At 42.1% G+C, this 21,689-nt stretch overlaps 1 protein-coding gene across 2 annotated transcripts in view; it reads right to left on the bottom strand.

The window, feature by feature from the left end:
- fam107b (family with sequence similarity 107 member B) overlaps positions 1–21,065 on the bottom strand; it is a 31,266-nt gene extending 10,201 nt beyond the window's left edge. The window contains exon 1 of one of the 2 annotated variants that reach the window (XM_079567839.1): positions 20,908–21,065. Coding sequence is in view for 1 of the 2 variants with exons in the window: in XM_079567838.1 (XP_079423964.1) it covers positions 543–585 (43 nt within the window). In the remaining variant the exon portion in view is untranslated. Of the gene's footprint in view, positions 1–542; positions 698–20,907 lie in introns of those variants that run through there. The other variant, XM_079567838.1, reaches the window with a different exon arrangement.
- Between the last annotated feature and the right edge of the window lie 624 nt (positions 21,066–21,689).

Genomic DNA, 21,689 nt, shown 5'->3' with positions numbered 1-21,689 from the left:
TTTAAATACCACATACTTCAGGTCAGTGCACAAGGTCAAAATATCCAGATTACTATTGTTTTACCCTGCGAACAATACATTTTTGTTGCAAAATAAATCAATACATTTACAAAAACGTATTTATATAATAATATAATGTAACAACATAGGCCCAAATTTTAAGTTCTTTTTACATTTTTTCTTCAGTTTATTTCTTTTTAAAAGCAATATAACATTCACAGATTCGTATTGATCATCTCACTGATGCAAATTTACTTTGGACGTATCAATAACAGCAAACAAACAACACGTTCATATCATTATTTAAATCAAATACCACAGGAATTACACTAAAGTACAGTAGCCATCTTTTAAACCGAGCGTCTGGTGTTCAACTCCTCACAACAGGACGCAAACACAGATGCTCCACGTCCGAATCATCATGTTGATAAAATATAAATTCTAGCCTTCGTTGTAACAGAACTCATCAGACACAACAAGACAACCACCACACGTTATCCATCCGTTTTCAGTCCAACTATTGAGAGAGTTGTTGCACTCACCCTGGAGATGGGGAAACACGGGGTATCTGAACATAGTTGCCATCTTCGTTTTGTTTAGTTTAGTTTTCCCTTAAAAAGCTTGGTGTTTTTGCCGTCAGCTTTCCCTTTCCCGCTGCAGTCGTGCCGTGCAGAGCTTGGTGGTGCAGCTGTCCTCTTGTGAGCACGCTGTTCAAAGTCTGCTCCTTTATAGCATCATCCCTCTCTCACACACACATACCCCTCACCCGGACCCCCCCATTTCACTAGCCAAGCCCCGCCTCCTTCTCCTCCCGGGCCCCTCCCTCCTGTACTTTCACTCTGATGCTTTCTCCATTGTTTACAGTTATAAACAATCACTTCTAAGCGTCTCCTTGCCCATTGCTGAATATGTCCCTATTGTTTCACATGGTGTCAAAACATTGTATAGATAGGGCATGGAAAAACCTCTATTGTTAATCTGCACATTTTGTAGTTTAGATAAATATAGGTGGATAAAAGGATTAAACAGCAAATACAAAAATAAATCTTGACTTTCACTTACATTTTTATTTCTTAATATTTAAAAGATATTAATGTTTTTTCCTAATACTATTCGTGACACATGTGTTTCTAACTCCTTCACACTGATATCTTTTTTTTTTTTTTTCACCGCTCTATAATGCACCTTTAAAGTTCAAACTCTAAATAATGACTTTAAAGCAGTGGCGCCCAAAGTGCTGCCCTTTGCACATATCACCAGAGATGCTAGTTTTTACTTCAAATGTAATCATTCTACACAATTACAGCCTCAAAAACAAATATTTTCTCTGAGAGACAGAGCTGCATTAAGCTTCCAAATCTGAATAAAGGTGTGAGACACAGTTAAAACCTCTCTTTAATGCATCAGGTGAATGTTTGACCAACGGTTTGTGGCCATCAGTGCCTGCCCTCGATTAAAAAAGTTTGGACACCCCTGCTTTAAAAGGTCCTGATGATTACGATGTATTATGTGCAGTGTTTCTTAAAGCGGAGTCTGGGGCCCCCTGGAGGGCCTCAAAGTCATCACAACTTATCTTCAACACAAAAAAGCACATTCAGAATAAATGTTGAATTAACTTAATATGTAATTGTTTATGCTAATGTACTTTTAGCCTATTTATTTTGGGTTTTGTTCGTATTTCAAGCAGTAAAACATGTATAGTATTATGTCCATCATCTTGCTATCAGTCCAAACAAACATGCAGGATAACAATAGACAAACGCATGCACACATTTCGCAATAAAGGCAGAGACTCTTCTTTCTTTGTACCATGTGCCAATCCAAAACCTATTGTCCAAAGTGGGTAGACAGGCGAGATAAAGCCCCGAATGCAGAGAATTGGTTCAATTACGTAACCCACGCATGCTGAGGACAATAGAGCTCCCAATCAAAACATCCACTTCTTCTGTAAGGCGCCACAGTCACCACTAGAGGGCGATAATGCAACGTCTGTGCAGCCAGCATTATGTAACACTGTGGACTTGCAAAACAACGTATTCTGGGCATTTTCTGTCGAGTTCAGGTTCTCTTCAGTTCATTATATGGAACAATATTACTATGTTGATTAATGCACAGCACATATGAAGGGCTGTCATGACAGTACAGAGCTTCGGCAGTAAACAAGTGAACAGGGTGTAGTGAAATATCACCCATGGTCAAAAACAGACAGAGAACATACAAATGTCAATTAAAGACTTCTATTGCAAAAATAGATACCAACATGTGCTTGTAATTTTTTCTTTCAGGATTTATACAGGCAGGAGCAGGTCAAACTGAATGCTTTTTAATGCCCAAGTGCTCGATTTTAATGCCACAAACGCAGAAAAAATTGGCGCAAAACCCTGTCTTTGTGTGTTAATAGTAAGGCTTACTGCCTTTGGATGTGTGTGCCTATTGCTTTATCGCCAATAGTAGGGCTGTGCTCAACATATATTGTATCGGCAAAATATCGTCACAGAGTATGTGACAATACGTGTATCATGATACGCAATAAGTTTGTCTAACCATAATCTTTATTCAGAATGTATCACAACACGCACTCCAACTATCAGCATAATAAAAACTCTCCATTTTGCTACCTATATGTTATTTTTTTTCTTAAAATTCTGAATATATCTTGTATTATGGACGCGCTATTGCGATACACTTAAACCGCGAAACATATCGTATGAATTCGGTATCAGGATACATATCATATCGTGATGTTATAGTTGTATGCCATTGTACAAAATGCTTGGCACACTAGGCACTGGTGACGGCAGAGCAAAAATTCAACTTGGGAAATCGTTTGCTATCGACAAACATGATAATAATAATAATCTGTGCAAAGGAAGAAGGTCTGACGACAAACAGATTCAGAAGATGTTCGGGAAACTCCGTGGATTTCTCCCTCTGATGTGGACCAGAGTGCGGGCTGGTGTTTTGAGAGCAAAGTTTGTGAAACTTTTGTATTTTTATTTGGACTGTTTATAGATTATATGTTTGAAACCGGTTTCTCTTGAACATGAGACACTGAGTCTCAAGGGACAAACCTGTATATATATAAAAAAAATATATATATATATTAACTGAATTTTGCTGAGGATACAACGTTAAAGAATGGACATAAGCTCCAAAGCAAATCTTACATAATATCACTTTAACATATTGTACATGCACGTAAATCCGGATTCCAAACCACACCCTTTTATTGCTCTATTTACCGAGTTAAACACGAGTGAAGCACAAAGACAGAACCTCCTTTGTCAAACAGTCCTTATCTCTGACCCCATTTTCTCTCACTTCTCATGTTGTTCTTTTCGGTTTACACTTGAACGCACCTCAGCCGTACTCCCATTCCAGCTTGCGTTGGTCCTGTGCATGTTTACAGGAATAGCCGTGGTGCCTCTGACGCAGACTGCCACTAAAACACATCTTTATTTGTCCCCGGCTTTAAATGAACACGCTCGTACAACGTTCCCTCGGAGTGACGGGGGGCTTTGAAGTGCCGCCAGAAGGAGCGTTTTAATGAAAGATTCTATAAAGTGGCCGTTTATGGGGCAGATTTGAAGCAGGGTTCCAATTTGGAGCGTGCAGGCCTCTTTTGAACGCCCCACGGAGCTTCCCCTCTCCCCCCCGGGGCCACGGAGGAAGCAGCACATGTGTTTGCGTTAAGCCCTGGTCCTGGAAGTTTCACCAATAAACAAGAGTCGTGTTTGGCGTTCTTCGTTTCGTCCATTTCCTAATGAGCGAGATACGGTGTTTTCTAACATTTCATAGGATTCCATTTTTGGGTCACGAGGAGATGGGAACAAAGAATTTCCCCTTGAGCATCATTTCAATGAAGCATGTTTGAATCTGAACGCTGATTATGCCAATTATTTAATAAAATGACCTTCTCGTTCCACTGTGAGTGCATTTTTGAGTGACAAATATGTATTCTGATGCATAAGATGTAGATGTTTTGCATTTTGTTCACTTGATTCTTAAAAGTGGGCCAGGCCTGTCCAAAAAAAAAAAAAAAGACAGCAGGGAAAGTTTTCACAGTTAACTCTTCACTGATCAGGATCAAAAACAACAGAACAATGTGAAGACACACAGATGAGCACCATTGCTTTTATCCTCTGTGGAGATCCACAGCTGAAACAGTTCATTTGGCTGACCATCAGAAACTATCAAAACAATTGATCAAGAGTCATATTTTCCAAAGGCCCTCGACCCACTTTTGGATCCTGGCCACCAGGTTTGAACCACTGTATTAGACAAAGTCTGTTAACTACGAGCCTCCAAGATGTCCCTGAAACAGCAACAATCCAAATTTTATCGGAATCTCAATCTCAGCTCTGGTCAATCTCTTAGTCAAGTACTTAGTTTCTTTGGAGCTTGGATTAGACTTTTGTGTTAAATGGTCCTGAAGTTTTTGGTTGAAGCTGTGGTTTCATTAAAAAAAAAAAGTCTATCTTGTCTACGTTCATGAGCGCTAATAGTAAATGCGAATCGGTTTCTGATTATGATTATTTTGCCCAGCACAAAGTCATAGTATGAACTCTGTGCCGAGAGGGAAACACCTTCGTAAACCTTTCACAAACACTCAACTCTCAACTTTCCTCTCAACCGTCACATTCATCTGAGCCATTCATCACCACAGACAGGAAATTTACCAACCTCAACCGGCACAGAGCATTAGGCCCATGTAAAACTGTAGTAGGTCTATACTGTATCAGAAGCACTGCGGGGTTTACAAGTAATTGCAATACTGGGCCGAAGCTAGCATGTACACATTGTTAAAGAGTGGTTCAGGAAGTGTGAGATGGATCGGGCGTCACAGAGTCACAGATCTTAACCCTATGGAGGATCTTTGGGATGTGCTGGAGAAGGCTTTACGGAGTGGTCGCATTCTTCCATCATCAGTACAAGATCTTGGAGCAAAACAAATGCAACACTGGAGCTTTTGACATTGCAGAAGCGCATTGAAACAACGCCACAAAGAGTACATGCTGTAATCAAAGCTAAAGGCGCAATATTAGTGCTTGCTTGACCATTCAGTGAAAAAGCACCTTTAGCTTGGTACCTTTACTTTCCATCACGGTGGCCTCTAGGACGCTCCCGGGTCAAATGTTTTCCGGTTTTCACTGCTGATGTAACAGGTCCCAATGGTTATATAGAAGTTCCATCCAGAAAACCAACCAGTCACCCTAAAACACTTGAAATACTTGTATGGTATCGCTTTGCTATGCCTGATCCTGTCAGATCTCGGAGGATAAGCAGGGAAGGCCTGGCTGGTACTTGGGTGGAGTGTTGGACTTGTTAGTCAGGCATTGTGTATATATATTTTTTACATTGTGCCTACATTTAAAAGAGGAAACCTTAGCCACAGAAAGATGCACACTCTGGGGTGGCAGAGCAGTTGAACTTGTGCCAACCTGCAAAGAGGACCACGGTTGCATTTGTAGATTATGGTAATTTCCCGTCAGCACAGTTCATTACTAAAATGGTTGACAAATTTAGCCATTTTGCTAATGTTTCACAACGTCCGGGTCTTTTGACATGTTCTTTTCCAGGAAACAGCTTTGACTTTGCTTTTTTTGCACTCCCAAAACCACATTGAAACCAGTCAGAGATCCATTAGAGCACGAAAAGGGATTCTAGAATTTGTTTTTTGAACGCACACAGAGGACATGGATGTGAGGAGAGCAGCTGATGACCTTACGGGAGAGGCGAACAGGACAGGACGGGGCAGGGCAGGACAGGGGGGCGGGGAGTGGACAGAGTGCTTGGCAATCATTGGCTGGAAGGAGACATAGAGGGCGGGCACAGATTATTCAGCAGTTTATTGTGGACAGGAGAGCGGGGAGGAAGAATGAATGGGCTTTGCATTACTGCTCTGGCCCATCTGAAGGTTATGCAACAAAGAAGCGTTTTGTTGTTTCGGAGAGAGCCGTTTTGGTGCTCGGTCGCCGCCCCCTGACAGGTTCCTCTATTATATATATATCTTCCAGAAGAGGGAGCATTAGTGATTGTTTGAGCAGCAATCGTTAATGGAATCAAATTTGAGCGGAAGTGGCACAGTGGCAGAAAGTACACCCTCTAATCCCCCAAAACATCTTCATCTACCAAACCTTTAACATGAGACACAAGATCGAAGCCACAGAACTCCACGATGAGTCGAACAAAAAGAGCACACGTTTGGAAAGCTTTGGCATTTTTGTTGTTGTTGCAAAAGCCATGATTTTGGCCTGACACACCCAGTAACCATGTCTCAAACTACAAAGACACCGACTCTAAACTTCACACACTGACCGCTGGGTTTATCAACAACAATTAGGCCAAGTTTGAAGCAAATTTGAGATGGCGTTGGCTCTTTGGGTGAGCCACCTTGCTTGCAGCTGGGGCTGGGTGCAGTTACACTTGGTTTTGTAACCCAAAAAATCCATTAAAACGGCATGAAACCCCCTTTATAATAATCATATTTTAAGTGGAAAGTGCTACTTTTCAATGAAATCCCCTGCAGTTTTTCTGAACCCCACCATGCTTCCCATCGTGGCCCTGCCTGCTAATGAAGCCACGCCATTTAGCCGGCAATACAGAGGCACTAATTAAAACGCAGACACACAAACGAATGGGCTTTTAACCGAGCAGGACGGAGGGGGCAGGGTGATAAAGGACGTCCTGTAAGTGCATTTCCTATGGGCCCCTCTTTACAAGGCCCCTGTGACGAAACACAAGTCACATGTGGGGGGCAGTGACGTACAGAAATCCGCGGCAGTTAAATGCACAATAGATGTCCCTTTCCCCCCCCCCCCCCCACACACTTTCTTTTTTTAAACACAAATGAATGCTGAGCTGAAATTCGCAGATTTCACATGCCCTCGTCTTGCATGGGTCTTTCGTTCCTGCCCTGAGAAGCAGGAACCCCCCCCCCCATGGAACGTATGAACAATGTCTCTGTATGCAAAGCTTCTCTGCCTGTGTCAGCTTGCGATATTGTGGACCTACAGTTACGGACCTGCATTGAGATTCGTGCTGACTTGACGGGGCGAGCGCGCAGCTACACGCCCCGGGCCCCGGGCTTGGACAAGGGCGCCCAGTGAATGAGAGGGCTTTCAGGGCACTCGGCAGCGGAGGAGTCATGCTGCTGGAATGTCATGAGGGAGCAAAAACACTGGGCATACTGACACAGATACAGCTACAACAGCGTGACTCTGACAAAGACAGGGCGATTGCTGTCTGGAACATTGCGAGGACACGTAAATCCAATATGTACGAAACCATTTCAAATACGATAGCCTAGCTTGACGGCTGAATTGTTATTTGTGGCGGCGTGATTATACTTTCACCGCTTGTTTGTGGTCAGACCTTCCCAGTCGCCAATATCAAGGTTATTTTCTACACATTTTTATTTCACATCATGCAACAAAACATATCTTAAAAGTAGAGGCCTGGGAGAAGATATTGTTTTGCAATATATCGCGATATGTTTTGGTTGTGATAATTGCAACGTATCGCAATACTTTGATTCCAAACTCAAAAAAAGCAATACACTTGTTTTTTTACTTAAAGTTAGTGTTGATTGTTGATACCACTTTCGGAGTGACCCTCACGTGTCACATAGTTCGGTCGTAGCTGCGCCATTAGCTCTAATGCTAACGGCCTGTCAATCAAAGTCCGGCCTTCAAATATGAGATTTCAAAAATGTTCTTTACAAAAACCCGCCTGGTCCCTGTGATTGTGGCTAACCCAGCGTTATCACAGGTGGAATATAGAATATAGAATATAGAAAGTAGGCATCAGGCTTTAAAGCAGTACTTAGTAACTTGTTTACCTGAATAAATCCTTTCCGTAGTCCCTCTGGGGGTAATACAAGTGTTGATGGGATGATTGGGGGGTCTTTCATCTCCCCCTGGTGTCTCTGGCCAGAAAACCGCAATTGCAACTTGACTGCCACCGGACCGGAGCAACCAATACACACGAATAGAATCCAGAAGAAGAAGCTAATAGGCTAACGGGCAAAGCTAACTGCGGTCTGGCGCCACTTTAAACAGTATTTACAGCCAAGTTTGAGTGAAAAAATATTTCCATTGTGTAATTGAATGTACAATATCCCTCTGTCCCTTTGTCTTTTCAGTTAAAAAAATCGCAACATGCTACGACACCAGCAGTTCCGCTTATGGCCTCTAGGGGAAAGAGTTACTTAGTACTGCATTAAAGTTGCTCTTAACGCTCATGGAACCAGCGGCCATTGGTTTAAACGAAAGAGCCAGACGTTTAAAAAGCACCTGTCATTCGGACTTTGTACTCAAAACTCATTCAGGATAAACTAGTTAGTTATGATGTCCCAAAATAATTCTTTTTAGGTTATAGGATGTAATGTTTCGCACAATGTATCGTATTGCACCCTCTTTATAGTAATACAAAAGTGTATCGTCCCAGCTAGGCCTGTCGCGATAACAGAATTTGAAGTTCAATATATTGAGACTCGAAAATATTGCGAAATATTGTGTTATTGAAGACCTTTGAATAGGGTTGTTCCGATGTCATCGTCCATCGTGATGAATGAGCAACATCACGATGGAGAGCCACCATCGTGATGCCACGCCCCCTCCTGTCAGAAATACGCAAATGCAAATAATAAGCTCCGATTTACATTTGTATTAGTGTGATAAGAGTCTTGGTATTGAGGAGCAGATGACTCTGAATAAGTCCTTCTCCTCTCACACTTTTACGAACGAGTTTTAACACATTTCGGTTGCAAAAGTCGTGTTCCGTGACTCTGTTCAGATCAGGCTTAGTTTAGATCCATTTATCCTGCAATCTCACATTTTTCCTAACATAAATAAGATGCAGCGTATATATAGGCTATGTAAATGTCTTTAAAAAAGGGAACATCGCCCAACCCTACCTTTGAAAGCTCCAGAAACTAACTCTAGCCCTAAGAAATAAAGTATTGCATGAGAAAAATGTGACAAAACATGCAATGACGATATGACATGACGATAAATATTGAGCCAAATAATTTATGTTTACCTTTCATTTATAGAACAATGTATTTTGTAATTGTGAGCCCTAGTCCCAGCCCTGTTAATTTCTTTTTTACTATGATATAGGACGGTTGAACAAAAATTGCAAGCAGTTCTTTCCATGATCAACTTAAATAAATTAAAAATGAATCAGGCCTGAAACTGAACTTTTGACATTACACCATGGTTCTGTTTAGGCTGTGTTGGCAAAACATGTTGTCAGATGCAAGACCTCTGAGATTTTCATATATTTTGCCTTGTTGCCACATATGACACATTGCGATTCATGAATTTCAAGCTCCTCTTAACACTCTTGGACGTGCGTTGCCACCTGCACTTCGAACTAAATCTATATAGCTAATCTTATCACAATCTCAAAGAAAATGGATCATTTTACAAAACCGCTAACCCCAGAAAAAGTCCCAAACATGTCATCGGTGTTGAGAGGCAGAGGCTTTCTATTTCGGGCGGGCATCAAAGTGCTTACTCATGGACACTGGGCAGCACATGAGGGGGTCAGCAGGGGGGGGGATGCTGTTGGGCCACACCTGTCAGTCACATACAAAACGCTGCTTCAACGTCCACCACAGCCGACTCCCAGCACATGCTTCAGATGCACACGTGGAGATACGGGCCGGACAGCTGGTGGCACAACTGCGAGGAGCAAGTGGCACACGCCCTGGTTTTCTACGCTCGAGTCATCGCAGGGAGTGACCGTTTCAGTTTCCACAAAGGGGCCGGACCACTTCTGTACTCTTGCCAGACACTTTATGGGCTGTTTGAGTTCAAAAGGCCGGGAACAGACATTAGCCTGGTCAGACGCATTCGCTTTACAGGAGACGAGAAGTGGATTTGAACGGAATATAGCAGGCAAGACAACAACATACCTTTCCCGGTCTGGAGCAATAACTAAGTCGTATGCCGTCTTCATGTGGTCTCATAATTATTCACTGGGAAACTGGGAAATGATTTTGATTACTGAGTTCCCGGGATGGGATCACCTTTGACCTATCAACAGGACAGGGAGCAGCGATAATACAATTTGTTTAAGCCTTTTTAGGGGCATATATCGCAAAAAATAGAATAGAACATATGGTTTAGTGAAATATCGCAATATTATGTGGTATGTGGGGCTGAATGGGACAAAACTTAATATCTCGATATCGATACAAGACGATATAACTATGGGTTAGGAGAAAACAGAAAGCATTTTCAGAAAAACTAAAACAATACTAAAGAGTGCAGTTTTATTGATGAAAATCTATATCGTTTATATCTTGCTTTTTTGAAATTATATATTTTGAATGTTCATATCTCGTTATAAACACGATAACAATATATTTTTCTTTTGCGATATTGAGATCTTGAACGTTCATATCTCGATATCGATACGATATATCCTTCAGCCCTAGTTGTATGGCATATCGCAAGTTACTTCAGTATGGTTCAGCCCTGCCTTTCAGCTGATTGTTATGACGATGACACTATGTAGCTACTCAGTTAGAATATCCTCTCTTTTTCCACGCATTGTCATGTAAAAAAAAAACTAAAGAAAACACAAACTTTTCCCAATCAAAGCAGATACAAAGCAGCAGTAGTTCAGTGGTTTGTAGACGACTTTCTCACGTGGATTTATTTGTTTAAAAATGAGTATATTGGTGTGTTTTGTGTTATTTCTTTCACTCTAGTAAGGGTTATGGGTTATGGTATGGCTCTGCTCTCTGCTGGGACACTGTGGAGTTTAGATTAGCTCGTGTTTGAGTCTAGTCCGGAGTTTGCGTTTTTAATAAGCGTGTAATGATTTGGCTAGGAGGAGCGTGGCGTGCTAGGACAGAGAGAGAGACAAAGGCGAGGAGTTGCAATGGAAGACAGGTAAGATAGTTCTTGGATATCAAAGTCAGGCTCAGAGTGAGAGTTCAGTGTCCGTAAAGTGTTGTAGCTAAAATGATTATTTCAGGAGTGGCGTCTTACTGGACCTACACTAAACTACTAAGGCAAATATCAAAGTGCAAGGTGCTCTTTGTTGTCTAGACTCCAGGGAACAGGAACTTATGAAAGAAAAGACTCTTCCTGCATCAAAATCCTCTATTTACATTTTCTAAAAAGCATTTATTTGAAGGGGCTAGTTAAAACATCACATGCTGGTTGTACATTTATCCCATGTATATTGGCCAACAAAGCAACCTCCTTCAGAGAGTGATAGCCACTGACCACACTGGCTCCTGCACATCGTTGTTAGCTCATAACATCCTCAAAGTTCGCTTAATTACACCAAAACCTTAGCATTTAGTGGCCCGTTCCTGCTTCTAAGACCCGACGGCCATCCTGTCTGGCAGCGCGACGTGAGGTGCCGTTCAGTCTTTGTTACTGCTCCCCTGTCTGCTCCAATTGCACATTCAAAGCTTTGTGCTCCGCTACCGTTTCCCCGTCCGGAGCGGCGGACCGCCCCCCTCCCGACAACCGATTGGTGGAGCCCGGTCGGAGGCTCCGGCGTGATTGGCCGCAGAGCACACCCAGGCGGACTGGGCAGGCGCTCCTTTGTTTACATGCTGTTGCAGAGAGGACCCCAATAACAACCGTTACTGTGGGCAACCAGACAGGCTCGCGATGGGCTCAAAGGCAGGTATGCAAGAAACAAAGCAACAAAGGATGTTTACGCTGGTTTTAACACGACATGCTGTAAAGAAACACAATAAGACGGTCAATAGATGTCATCGGTTTTTGGTAAATGCTACGGCAAAGGCAGGACAGGAAACATGACCAGATCACTTTGTGTTGGAAAAAAATGTTTTTACGGCTTCAAATAGGATATAAACTACTTAAAATAAAAATAAAATAAAAAATAATGTCAATTAAGACGGTTTTATGAAACATACAATAAAATATTAAACAATTCAATAAACATACAAGTCCCTGTAAGCTTTTTTTTTGTTTCTGCAAAAACAAAACAACTCCAAAAACGGTTTCTACATTTTCTTTTTATCCCTGTTCATTATAGTCACGTGTCAATACAGGCTACTTTTGTTCACGGTTTAACTCATTAGTTCCACTAGTTCATGTTAGATAGTTTACAGTACTATGTAAGTGTATTGCCTTTTGTTTGGTTTTGTCTCAGTCATGCACCTACTATTAATATCTTACACACGGTCACAAGCTACACCATCCATGTTACAGGTATATATTTCCATTTATAACATGACATTGTAAAGAGCCCATAGCAGGGCTTCATTTGATCCCATGTTTCTCAATATCTCAATTCAGGGCAAAGCATCGGGGAGCTCTTTTAGAGAATCTGGCAAAGATTTGAGATGATGCAATGGGTGTAACGGTTTGGCCTGTTTACTGAGGCTGGTTTTAATGGACAAGCCCAGCACACTAGGATGAGATAAGATCTTTTTTTTATCATCAGGAACAATGATTCGAATTTCTGTTATTCGGGTTTTTCAGTAAGTAGTTCGAAGATGGAAAGTTTTTCATGCACGACACGCGGACAAAAAATGAAACTCTGACTCACTGAAAGAACAATGCAACTGAATGTCATCTGTGTAAAACAAAACAGACCCCAGAACAGAACCCTGGGGAACTCCACACCACAGGTTTGCATATCCATGTTATATTATATAATATATATATAATATTGATAGCAACATCCAAAGTTCTTCCTTTAAATAAAAGGAAAAACCCTGGGGACAGATCTGAAAAACCCCATCTCCGATTCAGGCCAATCTATCAACACACTGTAATCTGTGGCAGTGTTTCCCAAACAGGGGTACGGGGACCCCCAGGGGATACATGAGCACTTAGCAGAGGGTACTTGGAATAATTTCACATCTAAAATTAAGGTGAAACTGAACAGTATTTGAATATCATTCTAAAAGAAAGTTCTTTTTCATGATGTTTTCCAGGTAAAAGGATTGAATCTTGCTTTATTTTTAAGACAGAACACAACTAAATGGCAATAAATCCAACTTTAATGGATCATTTTCTAAAACGAATGGCTACACTCTCGAGGCAAGGGGTACTTTGAGTAGAAATGAAAGACTCAAGGGGTATGTGAGACAGAAAAAGACTGGAATCACTGATCTATGGTATCAAAAGCAGACGTCAAGTGAGCGGAACAGTGAGACCAAAACTGCATCGCGATCAGAGTCCACCACATTCACCACGTCACTGGAAACTTTCACTGGAGCGTTTTCAGAGTGGAAAGAATGAACTGATTAAAACCTGATTTAAACTGTTCATAGAAGAAAAAAAAAAGCTACTTTAAAAATGAAATTGAAAATGAATTGTAATGAAAGAGATACATTGGACTGTTCCTTCGATGACATCATGTTCTTATTCAAACCAGCAATCATGTGGTCATACTGCCCATGCCCACCAACAAAGCGTCCCTTCCCGTCTTTTATAAATGAGTCTTAAAACATCATACATCTTGATACCGACTTACGCGGAGCCTAATTCAATTCCACCGTGCTCTGGCTCCCCGCTCTCCCAACGACTCCCAACCTAACCGGCCGCAAGAGGCAAAGCGTTTCAAATCCAAAGTGGGCAGGATGACAGAAAGTGCCCCGCGCGGTAATGGAGGGCTTATTGTGATCGAGCCTTCAGCAAAAACCGACGCAATAATCAATACGCGCAATCTTTTTTTTCCGACGCGCACATTCCTGGCTGGAGCGGCCGGATCCTTCAGGCGAGTTAAGACTATGACGGAAAACAGGCGAGCTCTTTATCTGAAACGCAACACCAAAACAACATGGCGTCATAACCAATGCTGTAACCGTGGCGACCAAAACCGCAGCCAAGTGTAAACACGTGCTTTATCAACGGGCTTTGTCATTTCAGATGGAGGGAAGGGGCCAGCATTGAGAAGTTTTAGCGAATTTGCTGTGTTAGAAGACCTTCGTGTGCTGTGCCCCTTCATTTTTATTGATTGTGAACTTGTAAGCTAGTTGTTGTTTACAAGACCGGGACAGTATTGTTCCCTGAAAGCTGTGAAATGTGCTTACATGGGTTAGAAATGGGTTAGAAGAGTTATGAATGAGTAACTTTGGACCACAACTAGCCCAACCATTTAAAATGTTCGCACTCCGTCTTTACCCCTTCGTGCACAACAACAAAAATCTGGTACAGGGCCTTTAATTTTGTGGTTTAAATTATTTTCAACTGTCACAGGAGGTTTACAGGTGGCAGCAAGTCAAATTATGTACTTTTAAAGCCATTTTAATTTACAAACACTTGCCTCAAATCCCCCCAAAAATCGGTGAAAATTCCAGCGAACAAAGGAATGAGGGGAATCTCTGCTGTACTACTGAAAGATGCCACAAGTTTATAATCCTGCAGTGAACCTTTTTCCCATTTAGTTGTGAACGAGAAGACAATGAACTTGTGCCAGTCCTTGTTTCATGTGTATAGGCCCAGGAATGACAGAGACATGAACCATGAACGAGATCAAAACGTCAGCATTTTTGATACTTGAATGCCACTTATGGAAAGCAAGCCTGCTCTCCATCTGAAAGTGCAATACCAAAAACAATGTTGTCATAGCCACGTAACCGTGGTGACCAAAACCGCAGCCCAATATGCAAACACATGCTTTGCCCCCACCCCATGATACCCGGATCCGCGGATCGCAGCGCTCGTGTTTGTGTTGCATCATAACATTTGAAATGGCCACAGGAAAAAAAATGAAGAAAGGGGGAGGATGAGGGGGGGGGGGCATGGGTGTGTGAGAGAGAAAAACAACAAAACACGCTTAACAACAGCGCGAGCAAAACAAAAGAAGAGATTTACTGCGAGCCCATCTGTGCTGACTGAAGTGTAAGTCATCATGAGGCCTCTGCCGATGTGGGAAATCCTACCAAAGAATGAGTACAACAAGGCAAAGGGAAGTCATGTATGACATAAAAACTCCAAAGATGTATTGGGGCAATCGTCTTCAATAGAAACTGTAGTCCTGTTTGCGTCTGATGATCGAGTCATTATGATAAGAGATCTGTGCATATGGAGCCCTTGGAATAAAGCCATAAAACCCTCCATAAAAGCCAATTTGGTTCTTCCCCTTTCAGCCTCTGCCAACAATAGCCCATGAGAAGTACAACAATACTTCTACATGACGCACATTTGTCAAGGCCCGTGATATCAATAGCAGGGTTTGCACAACAAACGGCCAAAATAGTATCTTTATCGCGTTATTACGTGACGGAGAATCCATATCGCAGGAAGCCACAATTGTCTTCCATCTTTTCACTTTTCACTAAGAACCTAAAAGAAAAATATGTGGCTACTTTTACGAATTCAAGGCCGTTAAACTAAACTATTTCAGAGATGAGACCTTTTTGAGAAAATGCACAACTTTGGATTGCTGATGTGTAACTGGGTTATTCTATGTGTAGTCCCTGAAAAGATAATCATTAACATCATTAGCATTGTTTGTTGTGGTAAAGGTCCGAAATTGAACGCTTATCCATTCATCAAAGCATCAGCGGCTGAGATTCATTTGAGAACATTTAAAAAGAAACTGCACATTGATAAATTACAACCAAATGATTAAGAGATGATGAGGAGATGGGGGACATGGTCAATATTTCAGTTACAGGTAGAAAGTTAGCCCTGTAGGCAATGTTATAGACATTAGACTGGGGAGTATATGAGCCAGGTCCAGCCGGCTGAAGAACAGCTCCATCCACTAGGCTGCCAGGAAGCTGCTCTCTCTCCCTTCCTCCTATATTCTCTAAAATGTGTAAATATTAGAAGTTGGGCTGGAATAACAAATCAACTATTTGACAAGTTGGATTAATGGTTTTCTAAGACTAAAAAGAGCAAAAACAACACGGAAATGTAGTATGTTTGTTGAAAAATGACTTTTTTAAGTACAAATGTACATTGTAAATTTCATAAATATGGTCAGAATATTATTCAGAAAGCAGAATGATCTCCGCTCTTATAGTTGCCTGATTCAGTAGTTTAAACCAGTTAGGAAATAAACATAAAAGGACTCTTTCTCACTTGATAAAAGTCCCAGTCAGTGCCAGTGCAGCCTCCAGTCACCACAGCTCGACGGCTGAACTCTGGAGGTTCTTAGGTTTCAAATGAGGAATGGCCTGTTCACACAAACTTGTGCTTTGAGCAAACCAAGTTCAGCTGAAGTAACTTTACTTTATAAGCAAAAAGAGCCTCCTACAAACATTCTCTTCGAGTTCCTCCATCAACACGTCCTCAAGCAGCATCACTTTAGCTTTATTTTAGAAAAAAGTTTGGAATTATATACAATTTTCATGTGCCTTTCACAGCCAAGCAATTGATAAGACTATTCGTAAAAAATAATCTGCAGATTAATCGATTACCAAAACAATCGGCCCTATTGCAAAGATATTCATAATTTCATTCAGCTTGCGTTATCTTTGTTGGTACTGTCACCTCAAGTGCCTCATCGGCAACTACTGATCTTTTCACCGCAGACTGAATATATGCCGATCTTTCTCCTTGATGGAGGAATGTTGAGCACCAAAGGGAAATCCATTCAGCCACAAGGAGAACATGCAAACATCCAATAACTACACACTTTCCTCTGCGGAGGGTTTGCAACGATAAGCATCAGGTGTTAAACTGTGAAAAATGCACTCAAAAGCAAGACAAAATAAACACGCTCCACTCTCCTCGACAAAGGAAGCATTCGAAGCGGCCCAGACTGGTGCGCTCAGCCTTTGTTGACACAGCTCATTACAGGGGAAACCGCCTGGAGTATAAGTGAGGGTTCGGCTGGAGTTAAGCGGGGCTGTTTCAGAGCGAGTGATGAAGGAACACACACCAGCAGGCTCGGCTGTGGTCTGGAGGATCTGCTGACTAACGGGGATCTATGGAGCACGCAGACCAGAGGAGAGAAGACGGTCAATACTGTACTACTGCGGTTGTGCCAGTACACAAATACACAGGGCTGCCCCGGGTCAGCGAGGCCCTTCATGTAGATCCACTGGTAGTAATAGAAACATGCAATTTGCAGTAACCACCGGGTGATCTGACGTCCGCATATAACCGGCTGTTTGAAAAGTCCTCGTCTGGCGTCTTAAATGGAATCTGGATCCCGAAGAGCAGCGCGAGTGCAGGCGATGCAGAAGTGGTGGCAAAGGTTTTCAAAGTGCTCATTTTGATGGTAGAAACATAGTAAACATAACCACAGGAAGCTATTTGGTTTTCCATCAAACTGTGCCTAGACAAGACTTAGGAAATCAGGCCAAAGCGAGACTTATAAAACATAGGAAACTAGAATAACATGGCAGTGAATTAGGGAAAGCCAAACTCAAACTGAACTTTTGCACATTTTAAAAGTTGCCATGTGTCATGTGGCTTTAGACTAGGGCTGAACGATATGGACAAAGTTGCAGATCTCAATCTTCATCCCAGATATCTCGATATCGATACGATTTAACAATGGGTTAGGTGAAAACTACAAAAGAGGTCCATTTTATTGATGAAAATCTACATCGTTTATATCTTGCTTTTTCGATTTTAATATTTTGAATGTTCATATCTCGATATCAAAACGATAACGATGTAAGATCTTTCAGCCCTACTTTAGACTACACTAGAAAAGGTTAAATCATCAACTGGACTGGGTTTTGGTTAAGTTGAGGACGTTTCGCTTCTAGTCACAGAAGCTTCTTCTTAGCTCTTAGGTCATAAAAGACACTATTTCCCAAACTGGAGTGGACTAAATAAGACCCAGGCTCCTCCCAGGAAGAAGGATCTAAAACTGGCAAACTCTTCCCTGGGAGGAAAGTGGGTCTCATTTAGTCCACTCCAGTTTGGGAAATAGTGTCTTTTATGACCTAAGAGCTAAGAAGAAGCTTCTGTGACTAGAAGCGAAATGTTCTCAACGTAACCAAAACCCAGTCCAGTTGATGATTTAAAGGGGCTAGATGCAAGTTAGCCATTTTATACTGACTACTGCCACCTCAGGTCGTGCGTGTAACTGCACCTTCTATATTAAGCTCATGCATGACAGCACTTCAGACCCGAATTATCATCTTTTTGAGTGACAGTGCAGGATTTTAGAGGCCGTTGTGGTGAACAGGTCTGAGCTCATTCTACACATTAGGACATTGCTGAAACATGTAGGGGGAGGAAAATACTTAAAGGAATAGGCCACCGTTTTTACATACTGAGATATGTTCTTACCTTAGCTTTGACGAGTTCTTTAGGACCTGTCTGATCTTCACCCGTGCCTTCAGTCACGTAAACACAGCGCAGACGGCGTTAGCATTTAGCCTCTCCTGCTCTCCTCTATAGCTCCAAAACTGGTCAAGATAGAAGCTAACAAGCTCTTCCACGTTTTCCCTATTTAAATATGGTTATGTGTGAATTTTCTAAGCGGATAAAAGGGGGGACTATATTGTAAGGCATAATAATACCAGGAGTAATTTGGCATCCGCACAGTAAAGTGAAGATTACTGCGCAGTAAAGTGAAGATTACTGCGCGGATTTCGAACTACTCCTGGTATTATTACGCCTTACAATATAGTTCCCCCTTTTATCCGCTTAGATAATCCACATTGTTTAATTTTGTGTAATTATACTTGTAGTGGAACACTTCACGTAACCATATTTAAATAGGGAAAACGTGGAAGAGCTTGGTAGCTTCTATCTTGACCTGTTTTGGAGCTATAGTGGAGAGAGGGAGAGGCTAAATGCTAACGCCGTCTGCGCTGTGTTTACGTGACTGAAGGCACGGGTGAAGATCAGACAGGTCCTAATGAACTCGTCAAAGCTAAGGTAAGAACATATCTCAGTATGTAAAAACGGTGGCCTATTCCTTTAATTTTAACATTTTTAAACTCTGTATAGTCCCTTTAACCTGTTCTACTATGGATACTCCCTGGATGAAACATATTGCTTTAGACTATGTCGAAAAACAATATGCAAATCTCAGTCAAAATAAGAAACTTCAGCGATTTCGCCATATCTTGTAGCTTCTTGCCATGCGGATATTTGGTCAGCTATTGCAATAGATGTGTTTCGGAACTAGGGATGTCAAGATTAACCAATTTTTACAACAACAAGCTCATAAAAAAAGCTCAATGTGAGTTAATCTAAGAATTTAAGGACCGACCGTGAACCACCGTCACGTCTTATGAGTCATAGCAAATGCCAAAACACATGAGGTCAGCAGCACGTTAAATAATCCAACGTGCAGAGGGAAAATCGCATCATTTTAGTGTGATCACTGCATAACGTTGCCAAAGGAAGAGTCCCAAAAGAACCTTGTGCAGCTGTGTTGGTTAAAAATTGCAATCATTTCACTCACAATATTCGTGACTCAAAAAAAAACACAGAATCGTGACATCCCTATTCGGAACAATATCGGCCAACCTTTTGAGCGACTTTGAACCGAAATGGAAAACTCCAAGTACATTAAGTCCCACATTCCTCAAGAACAAGCGCATTCCTTTGGCAGGCGGCGAGGGAAACAAAACTTGACTCACCGGCGGCCAGGCAGTGACAGCATGCTCTGGACGGGAAACGCAAAACACACTCGGGGGAGAGACAGAGGGAAGAGAAAGAGAGGAGGGTCCCACATCACAAAACACATGTAAGACATTCGACAAACTCCCCGATCCAAATGACTACCACATGTGCTCACGGTGCCCCTCCCTGCAGGCGTGCACCCAACTCTTTCACACTACTTTTCTGATCCCGACCATAAAGCTGTTCGCCTCTATTTCACAAGAGCAGTAGGGATGTCACAAAATCTACATCCAACTTGAGAGAGGCAGAATCGCTAGAACTTTATTTGCAATTTAAATCAAGTTTCCATTCACTGCACATATTTTCAACACGTGCGGAGGGCACAGTTAAATGAAGGCTGAAAAATGAGAAACTAACACAAGAATCACAATGCTTTTCAAAACAGAGCTAGTAGGTTTTATACTAAAGGCGCGACACTCATCTGTATTCTCTTTAGTTCAGAATTTAAGTTCAATTTCACTGTTTCATCTTTCAAAAATCATGACCAATATTCGAAATGTGACAACCCCAGCTATCCACATGCTCTTGAGCAACTTCTCTCTTCACAAAGCTCTCTTTCTTAATCACAATAAAAACTAGACCAACTTGTCTCTGCGTAAACTCCACAAACTTGAAAAGCCCCGGCCAAGTCATCAAAAACTCTCGGAGCCATTTGGCACATTTCTGACGATCGCAGAGGCTTGCCCGGACAAATGCTCGTGACAGTTGGCTCTTGAATGATGACAGCACCCGGGGGCTCGAAACGCCTCACCCAAACCATGTGCTGGGATGATCGAAAAAAAAAAAAAGAAAAGAAAAAAACGCACTGTTTACAGCAGGCGACCCAATTGTAGAAGATGGGCAAGTTCTCTCACCTTAATACAAATGTTACGTTTTTGTTTGTTGTTGAGCTGCTTTGTGCTGCGTCCTCAGCCGAGTTTACCTTCCCCAAAATCAGTCTACAAAAGCGCGCTTAGATGCCACACTAGTCTGGCACTGTATTTTGGAATCACTTTTCTTGCGGGACAAAGCGAAAACAACAGGCGGAATCGACAGTCCGATCTCCCCAATCTCAACACCTCCACTCAACTGTCCCGCTGGCCACTACAGTCATCATGCGCTTTACAACAAAAGACAGGACAATGAACACCCGACCAATCTCGCTCCCACGCCCGCACATCTGAGGACTGTGCTTCAGGTTTTTAAAATCCGTAAACAAGACACTTTTTGTTTTTGAAAGCGATTGGAGCCAGCGGACCGTTACAACGTGCCGCTTTGTTAGTGCTCCTTCCCAGCGGCTCGCTTTGCTTTGCTTTGCTGTACGGAGGAGGAGAAAGAAGAAGGCGAGCACACACGAGACGCACACACCTACCTCTTTACAAAGTGTCCAAGTCAACTTCGTGAATTTTTAAAGCGAGCAAAGCGGTCCCGGGCCACGCATGGGTGTACAGTTGCCACACGGGTTTGCGATGAGGAGCTTGGAAAGTGCTCCGTGGGGTTTTTTGTTTTTACGCACGGGCTGTCTGGATACACGGCTACACCACCACTAGTCGGGACCCATAGAAAATGTAAATGATCGATTGGGGAAGGGGAGGGCAGCCGTGACGCCATCGCAGGGGGCTCCTCCCAGGCTTCACACGAGAGGGGAGTCCTCGAGAGCAGGGCGGGGCGTGGAAGGAGCAGGATGAGCGTGCGCACCCACCAACATCCGAGTAAACACGGACTGGAAGCGTTTACAGTAAGGGCAGAACTGCGCCAGATGCGTTGGCTCATGTTTATATGGTTGACTTGGTAGTTGCAGTTATGAGTAATAAGAGATGTGTGTCAGGTTGATAAAAACTTGCAAATCAGAAACAAAAATACAATGGAAATAAATTATACAGTAATTTCCCTTTTCCTTTGTGGAATGAAATTGGTTTTGTCCTTTAGTTATCCACATGTAACAGCAGACATTTTTGTTCACACTGTCCATCTAGTCATGTTTATTGGTTTATTTGGTTGGGACAGTGCATGTTAATGAACATACATGAGTCTCATTAGTGCTGTGCAATTAATCGAAATTCGATTACAATTTAGATTATTCCACTAAACGATTACAAAATTAGCATAATCAGAAAAAAACGTTTCCCCCCCTTTTTTTTTTTTGCAAAGCAG

The sequence above is a fragment of the Gobius niger genome, assembly GCF_951799975.1.
Source record: "Gobius niger genome assembly, chromosome: 12".
Classification (NCBI taxonomy): domain Eukaryota; kingdom Metazoa; phylum Chordata; class Actinopteri; order Gobiiformes; family Gobiidae; genus Gobius; species Gobius niger.
Note: the sequence above shows the minus strand (reverse complement) of the source record. Positions and strands in the feature narration are given on the sequence as shown.